The sequence below is a fragment of the Anser anser genome (genome assembly GCF_964211835.1).
Source record: "Anser anser genome assembly, chromosome: 14".
Lineage (NCBI taxonomy): Eukaryota > Metazoa > Chordata > Aves > Anseriformes > Anatidae > Anser > Anser anser.
Genome location: NC_139735.1, coordinates 11,553,762 through 11,575,615, shown reverse-complemented (window position 1 = coordinate 11,575,615; position 21,854 = coordinate 11,553,762). Strand labels below are relative to the sequence as shown.

The following is a 21,854-nucleotide window of genomic DNA, read 5'->3' as shown; positions in this document are numbered from 1 at the left end:
TGCATCACCATGATATTACATGGTGTTGTGCAAGAGATTCAGTTACAGTCTTGAGGCTCCTTTCTGAGTCTGGAGTTTTGGGGATGTCATTCATTTCTTCCTAAGTCTCTTTTCTGCAGATGATGTATGTCACGGATACTTGCCAGTGCCTGATCCATGAAGTATAATGGGGACCGGGCAAACTCATGACTGTGGGTATAAAACGTGCTATCCCAGACAAACTGCCTACAGCTTCAGCCGGCACCCCAGTCCTCCTCCCCCAGGTGCCAGGTAAAGCATTAAACTGGATGAATGGGATTTCAATTCATGTCTCAAAGAGGGTGCTTCTGCATAAGTTGTGACATTTTGCAGCTGCAGTGGGTAAGATCTATAAGGAAAGGATATATATATATATATATATATAAACCAGACAATAAAATTAGAAAAAATAGACAAAACCTCAGGCATATAAACCTTCTTCCATAGCTAAGTTTGCACACACCATCAGTTGAAGCAGCCTAGCATCTGGCTATAACTTGGTAGCCATTATAAGTCAATTGTTGTTGATCAAATAACCATTCCCCGAATCTCTAAGGAGCCCCAGCTTGCAGGCTTTGTGGATTGTTCTCGCTCAAGACCCAACCACTTCTTTCAGTTCTCAAGTTCCCTGGTTCAGTCCCAGGTGCATTGGCCAAAATGATGTCCATCATCATCTCCTTTAAAACAACAAACAGTCAAACAAAGGAGATGCTCTTTTTCAAACCCCCCTCCAATAAACTGCCTTCAGCAGCTAAACCAAATCCCAAATATCGGAGACTTATAATGACATCGTGAGAGTTAGCAAGACAGAAGCTTCCCTGGTGACTGTAACAACACCGGTGCTTGAGAAGAGTCTTAGCTTCAAGGCATCTGGAATTGCTCTTGCAAGATCCATTGTCAAGTGAGCTTTTTCCTTTGTTTAAAAATGTCAGCCTGAAGACCCCTGCCAGAGTGGTGGTATAGCCTGCTTGGGCTCACTCTGGCTCCCACAAGGCTTCAACAGTTCTCTTTGCCCCTCCTTGTCTCCAGGCTTAATTAGGAAATCATTTATCTTTATTGGCACTCTCTTTCCCCTGCTGCTTTGGCATTACTATTATTTTTTGCCTTCATTCCAGAGCAGTGAGCTGTACAGGAAAGACCACAGCCCCATTCATTGTGGGTGGGGAATAATCTACTGCAGGGAACTATACAAGGAAGACCCCAGCAATGAATCTGCCCCAGCTAGCTTTGCCTGAGGGACTACTGTACAGAAACAGGAGAGGAGGGTATCCCTTGGCTCCACTTACAGGCTAACAATAGGGATTCCTGGTGATACTGAAAGTAGGACACTACTCCCAAGGGATGTCATATGGTCAGCCTGTCCCAAACTGAACTGCCAACCTTCTCCAATCTAACGATACGCCTACTTCATCAGCCCAGCAATCTCCCTTGGTAAGAGAGCACACAAAGAGAAGAGGCTGTAAGGACAGCCACAGAGAGCAGACTACCAGGCTCTTGGACACCCCACCCACCTTCAGTGGACAATCTGCATGTCTCAGAGCCCTGAGTGAGCCTGAAGTGGGGTAGATTCCCTGCACCTCAGCAAACAGAAACTACCTTCGCTTTTTCCACAGTTGTCATTTGATCATTTGCCAGGACAGTTAGAAAGTCAAACCTCAACCTTAACTTCTTGGGACCCAGTGGCCTTGAACCATATCAGGTGCACTCAGCAGTAAACGGTATCTCTTTGGCAGATTAGAAGGGGTGGACCAGTCACTATGCTTTACTTTCACTGTAGTATGCAATTCTTTCTGGGTAAATTCTCTAGATTCCATCAACTGTGTTTTTTTCTTCCACCTTAAAGAGAAGTTTCCTCTCCATGCAAGCCAGGCTTGCCCCAGCCTGTTGCTAATTACAGATGGAACACACAGTTCAAAAAGAAGGAATCAGAATTGTTCTCCTCCCTCCAGCAAATATCCATTGGAAAAAAATAAAATAAAATAGTCCTTTGCCTGATGGCACCAGAAATTTTGCTGGTAAGTTTAAAAAACAAGAGGAAAGATGATTGGAAAAGCTGAAGAGCTGACATGGTTACCTGCTCCTCTCCTCCTGATAACATATATTCCTCTTATTCTCTAACTCTAAGAAGGCCAGTGGGATCAGAGAAAAGCTTGATCATATCTGAGCAAAAGAGGGCTTCAGTTTATCTTTCTAGCTAAGGATCTTAAGGCTGTTTAAACACACAGGGCAATATCCATTCTGCAGGGAGGAAAGTCAAGGACAAAGCGGTTAAGAGTAGTGATGTAGGGTAGTTATGTTCTTCTTGTTTCCCATCCTAAACCTCTGCATGTTGTCTAAGGACCACAGAGCTACAGATAGAGTCAGACCCAAAGCCGTGCCCAGCTCTGCAGAGGACTCATGTGACCAAGGGACACAGTATGAACAACACCTCCATCACCTGGCAGGGATCATTTTGCCTAGCTGCAGCAAACAACTCTGTTAGATCTTTGGATCAAACTCTTAAATAAATGATGATGTGCACCCAGGCAGGAGCTACATGGTCTGAAGATTTTTGCCTTTTGTGCTTTCCCTGTGGAAGTCCCTCCCTGGTGTTCAATTTCAGTTTTAGTCCTTTCAAACCACACTCTACTCTTAACTGTAAGAAAAAGCGAACGATTACCTTGAGACCAATGTTATCTCTAATTGGAGCCATATGTAAATCCCATTCTTCTTGAATTAATCATCATCTAGTAAGCCTTCCTTTCTCAGCTTTACAGTTTAGGATACTTCTGCTAACAGGCTGGAATTAATGACATGCATTCATCTCCCATGCCCAGTTTTGGTTCCCTCTGCTGCTCATCCCCATTAGCTACTTAATGATGACACACAGAGTCATAAGGACTCCCTTGTTCAACCTGCATCAGCACAGAGCAATTTTTAATGTACTTTTTTGCCTGCAGCCAAGTCCAGAAGGAAGCAGGTCCAATGCCAGTGATCACTTTGCCCTCAATTTTCAAGTACTGAGACCTAGCAAATGCCATGGAAAGAACAGCCTGAAATCTGAACGTGGCAGACTGGGTACACACTGGTTATCCTCCCAGAACTACTTGGAGAAGTGTTCTTGCACTGTTGTCTGCTCAATAAGGGGCAAGGAGTTATCTTCTCTGAGCCGTCTCAGCTCAATACTACTAGATTCCAGGCTCTGTGTTGTCTGGTCTGCCAGTCCAGGATGTAAACAATACTGGGTGGCAGATGAGCACAGACACTTTGGGACTCATAGCTTTGCTGCTGAGGGAGCCTCAGATATTGGAGGAGGCAGGTGCTCAGCTTTCTTTAAAATGTCTATCCTTTAGCTTATTTTGCCAGCAGGAAGCACTTCTAACACGCACTTGTTTTTGGCTTGTCACTGGTAGGCTGTGAGCCAACATGTTGCCATGGAAACTAGTAAATGTGAAGTTTTGACTTGACAGCAGTGTTTTGAAGAAAGAGTATCAACCTTCTTCCATATGTTCATACCCCTGATTGTGTGCCCCTGTGCCACGGTGGGTGGGATGCCATCCGTCACAGCTTTACACTGGACACAAGTGCATGGGAGGCATGAAAGGACAGTGATCTCTGGGAGAACAGCTGGGAAATTCTGCAGAGGAACTGCAGATCCCTCCCACTGTCAGATCCCTCTGCAGTGAGGTCTGCTGGGTGTCTGGGCTGGGGCAGCCTGAGAAGTCAGCATAAATGAACTCAGGACCCATAAGCTGCCCACCCACAGGGACATGGCATCCACAGAGGTGGAACTGTGAGGTACAGACCTTCCTTCTGGTCATTCCACCTCCAGACACCCATCAACAAACAGGGAACAGCAAGACTCGGGCCATGAGGCTGCTAAGGGCCATTGAAACAGTGACGGCAGCTGAGCAGAGACAGCTCTTCCTGAGCAGACCACATCCACCAGTCATCTTGGTTCTGCTGATGTTTCTGGCCTAAGCTTTCCACTGACCACCCTTCTGCCTTGTGTCAAAACGTCCATGAATCCTGCAGTTATTCTGACAGAGGCCAACCATTTTGAGTGTGACTTTAAAATTAACCAACAGGATTGAAATTAAATTAGAGCAACTGACAATGACCCATTTGAGCACTTAAAGAAGAGTTTCTAACTGATTTTTAGTGGCTTCTAATTTTTAAAATGGATACTCTATCAATTCCATATGAAAAGAGATGAACTATTTTTCATATACTAAGACATAACATATGCTGGCAAAGAATTAGTTTTAAGATTTCCAAGGGATTAGACAGTTGCAAGCTGACTTTGTTGCTGGCTAAGTCAGGATATATGAATGTAAGCATAGTCACATTTACGGGATAATTTTAGGATATATCATATATAAATATTTGGCCCTGAAAAGATATCAACATGGATCAATTTAAATGAATTTCCACTGAGAGCCCCTCTGCACTGGTTCCTGTCCCTGGTCAGACCTCTGCAGCTGTTTCACCTTGCTTGGCTACCTGTTTGATTTTGCAGCATTATCCAAGGAGAAACCCTCAAGAAAAATGATGCACGTTGAATACTTTCATTTGCTTGACATCTAAGGTGAGTGGCCACTTCCAGTTATGGCCTGCAATGGGGCCTTGCTATGGGGCTTCCATGAATAAGCACCAGTTTACTGATACAACCAGCTTTCTCAGCCAGTTTCTATCCTGGCAGTCCATCGAATTGCACAGCCCTGCCATGTCTGGCCACCTGACTCTGCTCCCTCTGCCCCCAGGCATTGGGCTTGTGTTCCCAGCTGTGCCATGCACCGCTCTGGTCTGTTCACGGCAGGAAGGGCAGCAGGAGAGGTGCTTATCTACTCTTGCAGGAATGGGATGGAACAGTTCCAAAAAGCCTTGAAGATACCTCTGTAGAAGGCACTACCCAAGGCACGTATGGATGGAAGAGCACTCCTGCGTCCTCCATCAGGAAGGCTACAGCTAAGCTATGCGTTCTTAAATACTGTTACAATCAACAGATCTGAACTTAGCTCACTCACTGGGGCCTGTTTCACCCAGTGTTTTGGCATTGCCTGAATGAGGTGCCATGGCCCATGGCCATTGGATGACACACACCAAGAGCACTGCCCAAAAGCTTTGCTGTGTGGGGAGTTTGGGGCAGATGGGTCTTGCCCTGGATGCAGTGATGCAAGCTCTTATGTGCAACAGGCAACACCTTGGCAGGTGGCTGCAGGCTCTAGTCAGGCTGAGTATCACAGGGTGTCCTTGCATCTTTGTGTCTGAGATGCTTTTGAGTCCACCTAAACTGAGGAGAGAAGAGAGCGATTCCTCCCCCGTTTGCAGGCCCTGTGTAGGCTTGCGGGGCAAAAGCTGAGTTCTGAGTAGCTTCTACATTCGCAAAGCAGGTTCCACCCCAGGTGACCTGAGCTGCCCACAACCAGCCGACAGTCAGCAGGGAAGGAGTAATCTCAGGTCACTGGATGCCCATCTCAGACATCTAATGACAAAGTTCCCCAAGGAGAGCCCCATCTAAAAACTATGTATCTCTTCTGTGTGTGCCTCATTCCTCTCTCTCTGCTCATTGTGGAGGAAAATGGGACTAGCAGTGCTTGAAAGATGGCAACTGAACCTTTCTCACACTCCTAGGCATAGCAAACAGCCTGTACATGGTCCTGTGACTCTGAGGAAGCATCTCTGGAGAGGTCGGCACCACTTGTAGCAAGTTAGGAATTTTGCAAGGGTGCTCACCAAGACCCAGACTCTCAGTGTTTAGCAGAGGCAGAGCAGCCCCGTAGCATACTTACTTCCCATTCCCATATTTGATCCGGATGTCTTTGCTCTTCTTCAGCTCTTTGCCATCTTTAAACCATTTGTAGGATGGCTGAGGGTTGCCAGCAGTCGCCTCACATTTCAGTGAGATCTTTTCACCAACATGAACGTTTGGACTTTTCAGTTTCTTCAGTTTGGGAGGGACAGCTACAAAAAGAGAAACCAGACAATGTGAAACCTGCCTCTTTCAGACGTTGCACACACATGATGAGAACCCACCAAGTCCCCGTCTGAAACGTGTGTACTATCCCCACTGCTGCATAATGAGGGGTGGGGGCATGCATGCCAGCTCCACACCCCAGATTTCACTAGCACCCGGCAGGGAGGCAGCACTGAGTCAGAAACAACTGACTGGTGACGGAGGCACCCCCGGGTTGGCTCCCTCTTTTCTCAGCACCACATGGCCAGACCTGATGGCTCTATGGCTGCCCTTACTCAGAGTGGTTCCATGCATCTCCTTCTAGGGCAGGGGCTTGCTCTGCTGTCCTGCCAGGCCAGAGGCAGGATGCAGAAGCTCAGTCTCTTTGGAGACTGTTTTCCTCTGCATCCTGCCCTTGCTGTTAATGATTACCAACACCTCCATGATCTCTGCCACTGCATCAGACATGCTGCCAATCCTACAGCTCCACCAACCCCACCTGGAGCATTTCATTGCAGAAAGAACAGAGGTAGGCCACAGGGACCCATGCCTCTTTCCACCTGCTTGTGCACAACAGATGTTCCCACTCCTGTCTGTGTGGTCCAACATCTGAACCACCCCCAGGGAGGGACAGCTGCTAAAATGGACAATCTTTAGCATGACAGCATCACCAGCAAAGCAACAGCCACTGAGAGGGGCTAAAATGAAAGCCTACATGTGTAAAGGACGAGGAAGGAGTGACAGCAATTCTTCAGGTCACAGTTAGAATGGTGAAAGAATAAAGCTGTTTAAAAGTATCTTAGGACCTGTAATGTCACGCTGGCCAACTTGAAGCTGGGCTCTGCATGTGAGCTTTTCTGAGTGTCTCAGAAAGGGGATTTTGCCATGCACCTGGAACACCAGGCAGAAGAGAGACAGACGCTTCTTATCAATCTCTGCCAGGCTTTATATTACACCTGACATGCAAGGGTTAGCAGGCTTGCAATTTTTCTTTCACCTCTGCACTCCTCCAGCTCCCCTTTTCATTTTCAGATCTAACCTTAAAAAAGAAAATAACAAGTTCCTAGTTTTGCCTTAAGAATATTGGTAACAATGGTTTCCACTTGTCTAAGATGTTAAGAGATAAAGTATTTCCTCTGACTTGTATCCACGAGCTTTCTTTTAACTGCCTAGTGCATTCTGATCTTGTGATAAGGGGCAGAAATATAAGGAGGAGGGATTGGATGGGTTTCATTAGACAAATCACTATTTTGTGATTTGTATGTATTCTTCTTTCACTCTCCTTGCCAAGCTAAATTATCATAGATTGGTTTTATTTAAAGACTGTTTTCACTGAAGGTGATCTTATATGAATGAAATAAAAAGCACCGCAATCATCAGGCATATGTTCACTTGGCAGGAAGCTCTGAGGGTTCTTTTATTCCTTTGTTTTATATGTGAGGCCATTGGAAACTAAATTGTCCTTAATCAAAAAGATACAAGCTTTTACAGAAACAGAACAGATCAGACTAACAGGAATTGTCTGGGCCAAGCTAACCATGAGTGAAACACAAGAGACGTCTGAAACTGTGAGAGGAGAGGTGTCTGTTATGAGTGGGCATAGCAGCAGGTCTGATCCCAGGCACACCAGACTTTCAGCTGGCTCTGAATAGCACAGCTCAGCTACTCTGGCTCGAAGGCACATAAGCAGTCTTTAGAATCAGGAGTGCAAAAGAAGCATGTTTAGCACACCAAGGGAAAAGGAATAAACTGCACTGAATACTTTCCCCTCCTGTTATTTCTGCACACCCAAGCCTGCTGCAGGCTCCCTAGAAATCCGTGCCACAGGCAACAGGATGGGGAGGGCTGCATGTGTTAATGCAGAAGAAACAGTAATAAAAACAGTTTGGACAGCTATGGGCATTTCCTTTAGGCTGAACACAAGTCTTGCACTGCCTCCCAGGTCACTGTGCTTTGGTACAGAGAAAGAGACTTCTGAATAAAAATGATCTCAACTTTCCCCAAATTTCAGAAGTTCTGTGAAACTCCACGGTGCCCTGGATTTTGCAAAGCCAATATCCCTGGTCCTTGCCTGGAAATGGGTCATCCAAAAGAGCAGGAAAGTAATGGATGGGGAAGAGAGCTTGTCTCTTCTCAGAACACTCTGCACAGCGAGTCAGAAAGGTAAACAGGACCATGTTTTCATAGTGGTCATTTTGGGGAATAGAGAAATAGATTGTCAAATATTTATTCTGTCTGAATGTGTGTGTCAGTTGGCTGCTATTGTATGCTGAGGTCACTGTGTACCATGCCAACATTATACATACGCCTTAAATACTGGCAAAGGTCCTGACCTTGGCAGTGGTGCACGTGCTTCATATTAGCTCCAGGCTGGATGTCTGCAGCATTATGAAGCAGGCAGCATGGCCTGGGAGAAAGATATGCTGATCCCAACCCTCTCTACAGAAAATGCTGACAGCAGCAGTGCAAAGCCCAGGAACCCAGAGATCATTGACCAACAGGGCCAAGGATGAGCATGAAATCTTCCAAGATCTCTATTCCCCAGTTCCTTCTCTCCAATGTGAAATACATCTCAGCCAAACCGACATAGGAGTCTCTTGCCCCTTGTGCTCCTGGCCACCAATGATAACATGCTTGACATTCCCCAGCAGGCAGGTAAAGAGATGGAGCCCACGTCACACAAGACAGGGGCTCTGCCTGCCTCACACTCCTCTAGCAGAGTCTGGCCCAGAAAAAGGGAGAACATGTTTCTGGCCCAGACTGCATGTTTTTGGCTGTCTTACTACAGGAGAGAAAGGGACTGCATTCAGCTCACAAGTCACAATTTGCAGACTGTAATTTGCCTGTTAAATCAGACAGGTCAGTTAAAGGGAAAATAGTTTGGACTGTGTCTGGGAAAAGTACTATGCACATAGACACAGAGCTGAGTTCACCGATGCCCAGCACATCTGTGTGCCTTAGTGCAACAGTGTGGCTTGTGCTTGGGAAGAGCAGGCAGAGAGCATGCAGATGCAGCACCCAGAACCATGCACAGGCTGCTCTGTCTGAATGGGAAGCAGCGCAGCCAGTGTGGAAGCCCAGACCTTGTCTCCTATAAGGGCTGCTCTGATCTGGAAATGCTCTCTTCATAAGTCCTGGATCTTGTAGAAAAACACAGAAATCCTCATGTAAGGCCGTTAACTGATGACGAGCCTGCTGCATGCCAGCCAAAGACTTTTCACTGCTTTTTGTTCTTATTGTTTAAACTGCAGCCCTTCTTCCTAAACTGAATTTCTTTAACTTTGGCTTGCAGCCAACAGATCTTTCTGCCTTTCTCTGGTAAATTTGAATCCCATTTAACAACCAGAAACCTCTTCCCTTTTTAGGTACTTGTAAACTATGAATGAATCACCTTTCAAACTTCTCTACCGGTAAACTAAAGTAGCCTGAGAGACTAAAGCAGCACACTTAGCTAATACTGGGATATGTCAAAGAATGTTTTAAATCTTGGTTCATTTCCAGCTTTACCATCTACCCATTTCCTATCTCTGCCCCATCCAAATCACAAAGTTGAAGCTCAGAAAGTTGTAAGCTAGGTTCAAACAAATGTGAGGATTTTAAGTGTCCCGTTTTCTTAGCGTTGTGCACATGTTGGTTCATTTTACCTTTTCAAATACATCGGAAAAAACAAGTCAAGACAACATGCTATACCTGGCAAACAGTCTCAGCAGTATACCAAGGGAGGTCCAAGTCCAATTTCCCTACTTTTCCACCAGCTGCCTGCTTCCCAGCCTCCTCTTCACAGGTTAATGCTGCTCTGATGCAGGCACTACAAATTTTGGCAGACTCAAAACACTAAACCAGGCCCACCCAAATCACTTCATCCGTGTGGCACTGAAGACCCGAAGTTGCCTTTTCAGCACCTCATCATCTGAATCTTATTGAATTGAATCTTATTGAATCTTATTGAATCTTATGTTTTGCTAGTTCATGGTCTCCTCCACACCTAGGTGAGCAACACATATCACACAGTCACCACCACTACTGGGTTCATGAAAATGAGGAGAGGGTTTGTGTCTGTACTTGTTCAACTGTAGCTATAGGTAGCTTCGGGTAAACATTTAGGACCCATACCTCTGGTCACCTTGTAATCCAGTCAAGCACTCCTCTATCCAAATTCATGTCTTCTCTCTGTGGAGGTGAAGACCCACCAGCCTCACAAAGCCCAAGGTGTTGGACAGAAGAAGCAGCTGCACCCCAGGAAATTTTACTAACACGTGACCATGTCAACAATATAGCGTGCTGCAGAAAGGAAGGTTTAACCATGATAGAGCTGGGACGAACAATAAATATATATTTTCTTTGGGTTTTTCTCACTCCAAAGTCAGATTAAACCCAAGTAACCATTAGATCTCAGCCTATGCTACTTGTGTAGGCTGTAAGCACTAAAGTAACCCTAAAAGGTGCCAGGACCCAGATCAACAAATGCACACAATTCCTTAGTCAGTTTCAAGAGTCATGTTCCACAAAGAGGCCTTTGCAGGAGAGGTTTGCCTGCTGACAGCAGTCCTGGAGCCTATTGCTAAGTTACCACCATCTTATGGAGAGAAGGTTACAAATGTCTAAAAAGTGATCCCAAAATTGCACCATATGAGCTGCTTGAACATCCACCTTACAAGGGCTTATATGTATGCCCTGCTTTAATTAATTCACTTCTGATTAAATTTGATATTACATTGAAATACTTTGATGATAACAGCACCTCTTTTACTTCTGAGGATGCCTAAAAGCACCTTAGAGCCAGAAGTCAAAATATAACTAACCATAAATGGGCAGAGTGCCCAAACAGAGTCCAACAATGAAACAGCAACAAAACCACAGCCCACCCACAAAATGTCTATATAAACAACCCTTCAGCAGCATAAAGCAGACGTAAGTACCCCAGGAAAGGTGCTCAGTGAACTCTTTAAGAGCCAACAATGCTAGCCACAACCACTACTTCAAGAGTTGTGTCTTGTTCACTATGAGAGATCCTAAAAAACAGACAATCTATAAATACATCTGGGGTCTCCAGGCAATAGACATCATGAGTAGACATGACTTATCTTCCTGTCCTCTTCCATGTAGTGGCAACTACTGGAGGCTCCCCTGCACTGCCAGGCACACAGGAGGTGGTAAAATGTTTTGGTAGCTGAATTGGGGAGGACAGGCTCCTTCTGCGTCTCTCTCAGCAGCTGAGGAAGAAGGTAAATTAGCTTGAATTCCCATGGCCACAACAATGAGAGACTAAAAGTGCTTTCTCACAGGAATAAGGGGAGATGCAAAGAGAGTTAGGACCTACAAACTCACTGGTGATGCCTTGACATGCCTACATTAGAGCGATGGCTCTAACTTCAGAGTGTGCTGAAAGCACACTCCTGCCAACACCGCCCCTGACTGTAATCCTCAGGTGAGGACACCCCTCCTCTGCCAGAAGCAGAGGAAAGCTGCACAGGTGAGCTGCACAGTGACATGCAGAACTGAGACCCTTCCCAAGCCAACAGTTTTGTCCCTAGGAACTGCAGTCTCCTAAGGTTTATGTTGGAAATGGGACGTTTCCCACAAGATGTTAGCCCCAGGATAGCCCTTTGACGCAAGTGCCAGGGCATCTAGCTTCTGGTCTACTGTGCTGGGGTGTAGAAGCTGCAGGTCCATTAATTTCTCCAGGGGTCTCAATACTCACAGTTCTTAATAGGGACATCTTGACACCAAGAGAGCCTATGTAGGCACAGTCCTATAGGTTTCCATGTTCCTTGCCATTGAGTTACAAGATCTGCAGGCATGACACAAGTCCAGGCTCTGTCTCAGAGGTTGTTCTCTGAGGTCCTTTTGGAGATCCCCCACTACTTTGTGGTTCTAAGTCCCACTTTTACCATAGGCCTTCCCTTTAATGTAGGGCACCTTATATGGGAGAGTTCCAATGCTCTCCCAGATGGAAAATTTTAGTATTCATCCTCCCATGGAAATGTTTTGCAGCCTAGACTTGCTCCAAATTCAAATACAGAAACTTTTGCAAAGATGGCATTTCTTACCAAAAGAAAGTTTTCTGTTTCTATTATCTCTATTACAAGGTGTGCCCCTGGCACAATGTTTCACCACACAGGTCTGAAGACTAGAATTGTGTTTGGTGCACAATCTGCACTGGGCTAATACATTGGGCGAATATATCTTACTTTCTTACTAAGGCAGCCCTACTGCTTCTGTCACGTTGCTGTCTCTACTATGTTTATCAGAGGTGATGCTCCTTCAGCCTGTTTCTGCTTTGGCCTAAACCTGACAAGGAGAAAAAAAAAAGAAAAAAAAAAGAATTTCAGTAGCAGCATTTCCTTCCCACCTTGACTCTTTGACTGTTCCAATACTCGCTGCAAACAGTACTTGTCAAACAGGGACTCATTCTGAAGAAAGCTCCCTCCAGCCAGAACATGAAGTCCACTTGGGAAAGACAGAAACAAACAAACAAAAAACAAAAACCCTTGCTTAATGCAGCTACGGCTGTGCATCTAAACAGGCTGTGGCTTCTGTAGCTGGGAATCTGAATAGAGTTTTATTCCTTGTTGTTTTGTGGCGGCAAAGTCAGAAGAACTGCTCTGAGTCTATGACCCTCCAGTGCCACTGAAAGTAACAGGGCCGTTATTTAACTAAATCATAGAATCATAGAATGGTTTGGGTTGGAAGGGACCTTAAAGATCACCTAGCTACACCCCCCCCATCCCCCAATGCAAAACCCTATCAAAAATATGGGAGGTAGCAAAAAACCCTGGCAGATACAACCTCCACAAGTCACCTAAGAGTCTAGAGCCTGTACAAGAGAACCTCCATGTGTAACTGACACATTGCCTCATCCCACTCTCTGCTGCAACCTACCAGTGGGTAGTTACAGGCTCCAAATTGGGAATATAAAATATAATAGTGTCCATTATATGTCTTTTGCTTTACACAAGTTATGTTTCCAGTTTATGCAAAAAGGATGGTCAGAGCTTCTCACAGCTGTTAATGTGAGTGTCTTTGCCTACTGCAGCAGCTCACTTACACTTCTGCAGTCCTGGGCAGCGGTATGCACCACGGAAACCAAAATGGCATGTTTCTCTTTTACATGATCTGTGACAGTTGGGACTCCACTGTGGCAAACATTGATGTGGCCCAATTTGCTGGCCACCTTGCCTTCACTGTCCATGGGTCTATCTGTGCAGTAACTGCAAAGATAGAGCCTTCAGCCGAGGTTAATAACTGAAAGCTCTCCAAGGACCCAAGAGACATACTCTGTTCCTAGCATGCACTATGCTGCTGTGCCCTTCCCACAGATATATGCCAACAGCAGTCTGAGACATACCTTTGCGTTCCTGGGAAGAGTCCTGGAGAGGACCCAAATAACTGGAAATGAGAACATGCTGACATGACTGAGCTCTGCAGAGCTGGTGTTGGAATGAAGCTTGGAAACCTTGCTGGAGCCAGAACATTATTGCTCCCTGCATGTCCCATTGCATCCCTCCCATATAAGTTTTTTCCCTTAACTAGGTTTCTCTAGTGCTCTTTGTCTCAGGGAAAACTTACTACAATGCCAATCTGTAGCACTACATATTTTTCAAACTTTGAGTTACAACAATCAGTATTTCCATGACCATTTTTATCAGCCAAAGAAAATTGACTGGAAAGTTGCAAGAGGGTTTGCTGACTTAGGTTCATTCTCTATAGGATACCTCTTGCAGCTCAAACCACAGGAAAATGTGCCACTAAGCCAGCAATTTCACTTTCCTCTTACAAATTCTGGTTCCACTTACATAAGCAAGCAACTGATAAATTCCTCTTCCTCCACATTTCTCTTTCCCACACTTAGTATTTAGTTATTCTTCTTCCAAGTGAAAGTTTTTAAATTGCTATATGATTTGGCCCAAAGCCCTAAGCTGAAATCTCAACTCCATTGAAATCAATGAGCATTTGGCCACTGGGCAAGGGTGTATTCCCAATACGCAGGCTTTTCACCCAAATTGTTCAGACAGTTAGGGTATGCTTATACCATGGAGTGGTCAGAAGTGATGGAGGTACAGATGCACATGGCCACTCAAATGCTTACCTGAATAGCACAACAGCTACAAAGAATGCACGTACAAATATCCAATACTAAAATCCCGGGCTGAAGTGGTTGGATTTGCCAAGCCTAGTACTCTATGAACACTAGCTGGTTTGCAAACAACGTAATTGGAGTAGAATTGCTATTGTGTTTGTTTGTTTTGAATATTTTTGGCCAGGAAGTTGTCCTGGAGGTATAGTTGAGCATAAGTGGTCTGATGGAAAAATGTCATTCATTCTGTTCCTATTAAAACCAAAAACAATAGCCACACAGAGACAGCAGTGACAATTTCTGCTCTTCATGCCTCTAACAATGTGTTTTCAACCCTAAAGGCAACATCTTGTTTGTACCCAATTGATTCTGGGATCATATTTTATATAATCAAATATATCTTTAAACAAAGATACATTTTATGAACTGCTCAATTTCCAGATGACCTTGGAAACTGCAGTTCATAAAATATAGTTTTATCTCTATCTTCAAAATCAGTTTGAAAAATGGCCCACCCATACTCAATAGACCACCAGTCAAGACCCATCCAACAAACAAATTATCCAAAGCATCCAAAACTTTAAAATACATTAATTCTTTGTTTCAACCACTGAATAATAAGCACAAACTCTTTGCCCTATCACCATTGTAAGGACCTGGGTGGCATCCATCATCTTTCAATCACCAAAAGAAAGTATAATCCTCACCCCAGGAGACAAAATGATCCAAGAAAAAAATAAAAAAAATGAAACCATATATAGATCCCTTACAGTCATGGCAAAGCTGAAGGCTGTTTCAGGTTATAGGGGTGGATTTGCTATTGTAAAATGGCCATTAGTGGAATGTCATCAATATCAGAAGGATGAAAAAAAACTATTTGGTGTTTTACGGTGCTATCAACCATGGAAGTGTTTCTTTAAAACACTGGAAAGACAAAAAAAACCCACACCAACCCTCAGTCAAAGCAAAGTGAAACCCTTTTAAAAGAAACTGCCTGCATCACCTGGCCTCTACCAATGACAAGAGGATAGAAAATATACCATCATGGACCATTACAAGTAAACTTGCAAAAGCAAGAGTCACCATGGATAGAGAACACCCCCAAATGCTAGCTACCTTTTCCTTTAGTTAAACCAGTAAGAAGTGCCACTACAAACAGATAAATGTAGCTGAGCCTCTGAATGAGGCACAAAGTTTACCAAGTAACTGCATGTTCACATTACCTTCTGCTCTTTCTTTCTGCCTAACTCAGCCTCATGCCCATCAAATTTAGGTGTAAAAGTAAAGGACCAAGGATGCACTCTTAGCTTTAGATAGCACAGCACATCTGAACATCTTTTTCCTTCCCTCTCAGTATATTGTACTAAAAGAGAATGAAGGTCCCAGAAGTGTTAAATTACTAAGATGTGAAGTCTGAGGTCAGGTAGACCATAAGACATGCAGCACCATCTGCAAGAGAAACCCTTCAAATCTATCCCAAATCAGCAAAATCCCAGCAGAGAATCTGCCTACTGCCCTGCCCACGATGACTTACAGTCAGTTTTAACATGCATTTTCAAACATGCCTAATACGTGCAAGTATAGTAGATCGCAAAACTTGGAACCAATTATGGTGACGTTAATTGAGTTCAGGCAGAGGTAGAGAGAAGGTCAGATGGGGCAGCCCAGCTTGCAATATTTTTTGGGTATTTCAACCTCCCCTGGAAGTCCTGGGCCAGGGAACATCCCAGCATTTCATACAAGACCAGGTGGAAAGACTGCACATAACAGGCATTCAAAAAACAAAACAATTACTTTGATGTCTGACAAGTTAAATTCAATTAGCAGTTTCTAACATTGGGGTGGGGGAAATTTTTAACTTTTAACCTATAAAATCATATTCACTACCATTCCATGACAAAAGCCAACCACTTGCTGTCTTTATTACAAATATTTTTTCCACGTCTCTGCTTACTTTGAAAGTTCACCATTGTCTCTAGTAGGGTTTTAACAAATCCACCAGAGGGTATTTCCAAAACAGAAAGCCATGTTTTTATCGGGATCTCCCCACAAGAGACCCAGGGGCTTGCATTAAAAACTTGTTTGTTCTCTGTAATGCTATATTAGAAAGATTAAAAGTTTTTCTATTAGTTTAAGAAATGCTTTAAAGCACTGGTACCAAAAGAACCTCAAACAGTAACCACAGGTCTGTTTTTCATCCAAAAACAGGAGAAAGAAAGAAAATAAAGATCATCCCTGAGACAGCATTTCCAATGCAGACAGATACATGCATGTCCAAATACCACCAAATGTGGATGGAATTACCACCCTATACTATAAAACTCTCCCAGTACCCACGACGCCCTGGGTCTCTGCCATTGCTGGAGCAACGGCCTGTGTCAGGCCAAATTCTTCCCTCTTCCCACACATTGACCTCTCTGTTGAAGTCAGCGGGACCATTCACACAAAAGAACCTGATCCGCAGAGAGGGGCTGGCTCCAGTCCGTGCCTGCAGCACCCGTGTGCTCGCTGAGCTGGGGGAGCGACTGAGCCCTGCAGAGAAGAGGCCACCCTCCTCTGTGGGCTGCAGGGAAGCAGCTAGTTGTAAATTCCATTTGGGACTCTGGGCACTGCCCAGTGGAGACACTAACACAGCATGTCTCCTGTCTTGTCCAGAGTGTGGCTTCCCAGCATTGTTCTGAATAACTCTGGACCCCCACTGAAGCACAGCGATGGGTGGCTTACACTGAAATGTCCCCCAACCAGGCTGATTTATGGCTGCCAGGAGTCTCAAGGATGTCAGCTCTTCCTGATTAATTTTTTTATCCTTATTTTCCCTCTTTTTATATTTGAATATTGCTTACTGCAATATTCTTCAGAACTATTCTCTGGAAAGCCATGCTGGCTAATTTTTGGCTTGTAAATTGCTCATGAGCAGTTTGTGGCTTGTGTTTAAAAAAAAAAATCAAGTAACTTTGGCTCATTTTGGTTGGATAAAGAGATTTTGTGGCCTCCATCAATTCTAGTCCTTGACAGCAGTGACAGAGCTCATATTATCACAAACATACAGTTGCAATTTTAAAATCTGCTTCCTGTGACTCTTTGTTACAATTTAATCAACAGTTTCTGCTTCCACAAACATTTCCGGCAGAAAGTCTGTTTCATAGAACATTCACAGGCAATAAATAAGGATGAAGGTAAAGCAAATTTGAGGCTTCAATGTGAGCAAACTTTTGCTGATTGTCAGCTTCTCACTGAAGGACATGAAGAAAAGTAGCAAAGGATGGGGTGATAAAGGTCATTTTCTAGTCGATGTTGCAGAGTGCAAGCAAACAAAAACAAGACAAATTGTGCAGTGGTGAAACAAGGGTGAACAGAAGACAAAAGGTAACATAATGGTGGCCTTAGTCGAAGGAGCCTTCTGAGTTCAACATGGATAGGGAATTATTGGACTCACTTTACATCGAGCTGCAGATCACAAGGTGGGAACTTTCACCAAACTTGCAAACAGATCCTGCACAACACAAACAACTTAAGGTGAAAACCAGAGTTCTGAACAAAGATGGTTGTTGAGCAAGAAGTTATTAATAGTGCTGGGTTTTATCCCAGAAATATTGCGTAAAGTGGGACAATTCACATCCCTTCTCTGTGCTTCCATTTCCTCTCTCAAAGATCCCATTTAATATATTTGAGGCAGGGACTGTCTCTTGTTATGACTCTGTGCTGTGAATAGCACAAGGGGAACAATGCTGCAATCAAGACCTCTGGATGCCACCACAAGCACCAATTATAAGCAGCAGTGACAACAAGCAGAAGGAGTTTGGGATCCAAGGAAGACCTGAGAAAAGACAAGACATAATGTGGGATTCATTGTGTATTATAACCATGGATGGTTCTCATCTCCATAAAGAGTGACAGGGAAAATCAAGGAAGCAGTTGAGCTAGACAAGAGAGAAGACTCTATTCAGACACCCCAGCTTAAGCAAAACTCCTCCAGAGCCATTCCTTCCCTTCTTCTGTCTGACTGCTACTCCCCTTCACCATCTCCCCAAGCTATCCTTGAATAGCTCCTTTAACAGCCAAGGAATGCAAACACCTAGAAGCCCACAAAGGCGATGTTCAGGGGGCTGAGAAACAGTATGAAGAACCTGAAGGAAAGAGTAAGGTATCCTCTGCTGGGGAAAATTCTTGTACAAAATTGACAATCTAAATACACTGTTCAAGTGAGTTTCCGATAAACATGTAAGAGGTGCAGCATTGCTGAGGAACTCTCCTGGAAAGGCCTGGATGGACCTTTACCATCTTCAGCACCCACAGAACCAATATGGAAAGGCCCAAAGACAGGGTTCAGGTAGACAACAAATCACAGGATTGCAAGAATGAGATTGGAGGAAAACTACAGAAGTTGAGCAGACTACATCCCTGCCCTGAGGTGGGATCAGCCATGTAGCATCCATCCAACTCACTACAATCCAGACACATAAACAATCTGGCATTACATGTCTACATTGCATCCCACAGATTACCCTGGGACCTGGATGACCTCAAGGATTCCACAACCTCTTCAACAGGCAACACGAGATCCCCTCCAGGAAAAGGCCTACAGTCCCTAAACGAAATGCTGTCATCACAAGGGCATAGTAGTTGGCAGGTGACAGGGAACCCATCCACATTATCAGTTGTGACCAGTGAGGCAATTTTGGCCCCCAACATGCAAAAGAGATGTTCCACCACTCCCCTCAACTCTTTTTGTCTTTCAGTCCTTTACACGGCCACTCCTTTCTGTTTTCTCGTCCATGCCAGCTGCTACCAACCACAGATAAAATAACCAGAATCACTCATTTTTGCCCTTCCAATCTCAACTCACCTTGGCTGTGAGATGCATCATTGTTTTTCTTTCCTTTGCAAAATCAGTGACCTTGAAAACTCTGAACAGTTCTCTTAAGCCCCAGTCTCACCCTCCTTTCATTTCTGCAAATGTTGAACACCTCTCACATCTCACTGATGTGCTCCAGGCAGTCTTATCCTCATTAAATTGAGAGAGTCCGGATCATCTTCTTAGACAAGGACCTGAATATTGGTGCTTCTTTTCTGGTTTTCTGCCAGTTTGGAATAGTGCACCAAGAGCTCCTCTATCACACACAGATCAGAAATACTTCGGTGCTGCTTTGAGACTGTGTTGCTCTCTGGTCACACTCTCCCTGAGATTGCAGGATGCAGAAGATGTGCTTCCCCTTATACTCACACTTCATGAAAGGTGACTGCACTTCACCCTCATGTTCTGTCTGTCCCTGCAGTGGCAGCTCCTCCATCTGATCATTAGGCCTGAAAGACCAAGAGAAGAAAGACTTCCTGCTCACCTAGGTTCTGCCGTATGCATTTACAGGACCCCTGTGCACATACAGAGGAAGGCTGACAGTCTTCACAACCCCAGATGCCCTTACCCACCCTTTTTCAACAGACAGGCTCATGGCTGATGGCCACATGATGCCTCCATGATGGCCATATCTGTGCTGTGTTGAGCCTGCAGCCACACAGGCAGAGGAAGAGTTGGTGACCCTGGCTCAGTTTCAACACTTTCCACCTGGCCTGACTGAAAACCACACTTGATCTAATCTCCTGAGAGTAGGCAAAGGCCAAGAGAAGGGAGCATGGCTGGTAGGGACTGGTACTGGCTGTAGAGGAATAAGGAACTAAGAAAGAAGTTGGATGGGGTAGTAGGACCCAGAGGAAGGTGAGAGTTTGCTGCTCTATTTTTCCCTTTTCCATATCTACTTATGGTGGTCCCTTCAGCCTCACTGATCCATGTAATGGAGGACATTCCTAGCTTTGTGCCCTTGGCATGAGCACAGCACATTTCATGAGCTCAGTCAAGGGCCACTGACTCCCTTTTGGTATTTTGCCTAGAGCCCACGTGTCCCCGTAGACAGGAATGACAACAAACTGACATCCATTCCATTCTGTCTCTCCCACAAAATACAGGCCCAGAGGGAACCATGACCTTGGGGATATGCAGGACCCTACTGCACAACAGCATCTTAATATGTCACACAGCAAGGAAGAGTGCAGGCAACAGGACAGGAGCATCAGGCCTGTGCCACATGGTACAAGAGATCTGTTTTACTGGGTTGTGCTCTTCTTTGAACAGGCTCATAGACTTCATATGGCTACAACCAGCCAAAGTGACTACAAATGTGTGCATAATTCTTCTCTGACCATGAAGAATCTCATGAAATTTATCACGGTTGCTAACACCCAACCCACTGGACTATATTCCTCTACCGTTACTGTACACTAAATCCCCTAACTAACTGTACTGTGACTCCCCTGAATTGTGTTAAGAGCCCCATGGAAATGCAGAGGAGGTTAACTATGCACAGTTCACCATGAAGGGCAGCAATTGGCAAGACTAGCTCCCAACACTGTGCTCTCCTTCGCTCCCCTGACAATTTGACACACTGCTGTTTATTCTAATCCATTGTTCATGGTCCTCCACCCAGTTTTCTGCCCATGTGATGCTCTCCTGTCCCTACCAACTGGAATTAATTTGGGGTGACAGGATTTTATGAAGTGCTCTGTATCTGAAAACTTCGATCTAAATACTGGCAGAGTATTACCTGCTTTCATACAGATATTTTGGCATTTTAACAGACACACAGAGTAAACAAGCAAGCCATCACGTTTTTCTGGGGCAGTTGGCTTGTAATTCTCTCTCTGTGATCCTATGAAAAACCAGATGACTTTGAGAAGGAGATACTGGTCTGCAAGGACTGTTTATCAACATAAACATTATTCACACATAATTCCCCTCCACTTCTAACTTTTCTTGTAAAGCTGATGCTGCTAAAAAGCTTAGCTGAACTTAGGTCAAAAAAAGATGGCTTTTGAAAGACTTCCAGTGGTTCATTTGCAATGAGGAATAAATCATTTCAGCTGTGATGAGTCCTTAAGCAGCCAGCCCTGTTACCAGAGAGAGCTTTGGACAACTCCTGCAGTGAAGAAGGACAAGGCTTTGGTGATACATGGGGACTCGTGACAGACACAGAATGCAGCCAGGAAAGACCACCACGCTGCAGAGGGGCTGCCATGTTGGGTGAGACTACGCTCCTTGCTAGACAGGGACCTCCATTTCATGGCAGCAAGTATCACTTACTCCTCTTGAACAACTTCTCAGTAGGGAAGTCTTCTGCATTCTCTCAAGGACAGAGCTGTTGTTTCTGCCCTGATGCCCAAAGGCTTATAACCCCCCATGCAGTTTTATCCTAGCTAATCCAGCTAACAGCATGCCTATGCTTCATACAAAAGTCTTGCCCTTTCTGCCAGTCCCACTATGCCTCATTTACGTGACTTTCTGTGTCCCTTTGCCTTTCAGAGACCTCAAGTTTCAACCCTGTGTGGGCCCAAGTTGTTTCCAGGGTCCCTTCCCCAACTCTCAAATCCAGAGGCCCTTCCCCATCCACATGCCGTTCTTGCAAGAGCCTCAGTAATGCTTTACATGTAAAACACTAGCAGCCTTTTACCTGTGTCACTGAGGGCACAAGACCTCTGTCCACCACCAGAAGGTGCTGGGGACCACCACCATGCTTCCAGCTCAAACTGGCACAGTGCACCTGTGCTCTGTAGTCAGGTCCCCTGAGGACCAACTGCCTCCAGCCTCTCTGAGACCTGTGACATGGTGGGGCTGAGACAGTATTTGAGGGGTGGATTTGAAGAGAAGGCTTTAGGGAACAGATGGGATATGAATCTTAATGCTCTGGCAAATGAGGGTCACAGATGACAGCTAGGATGGCCAGTCTGATAAACTCATGGTAAGGAATGTATTTGTGGTCTACAAACCAAAATACC

The 21,854-nt window shown here is 44.8% G+C and overlaps 1 protein-coding gene across 7 annotated transcripts in view; it reads right to left on the bottom strand.

Annotated features, from left to right (window-relative positions):
• NRG2 (neuregulin 2) overlaps nt 1–21,854 on the bottom strand; it is a 175,677-nt gene that overhangs the window by 60,049 nt on the left and 93,774 nt on the right. For all 7 annotated transcript variants that reach the window (XM_083799133.1, XM_083799132.1, XM_083799134.1 and 4 more), the window contains exon 2: nt 5,790–5,961. In XM_083799133.1, the coding sequence (XP_083655259.1) occupies nt 5,790–5,961 (172 nt within the window). The remainder of the gene's footprint in view (nt 1–5,789; nt 5,962–21,854) is intronic.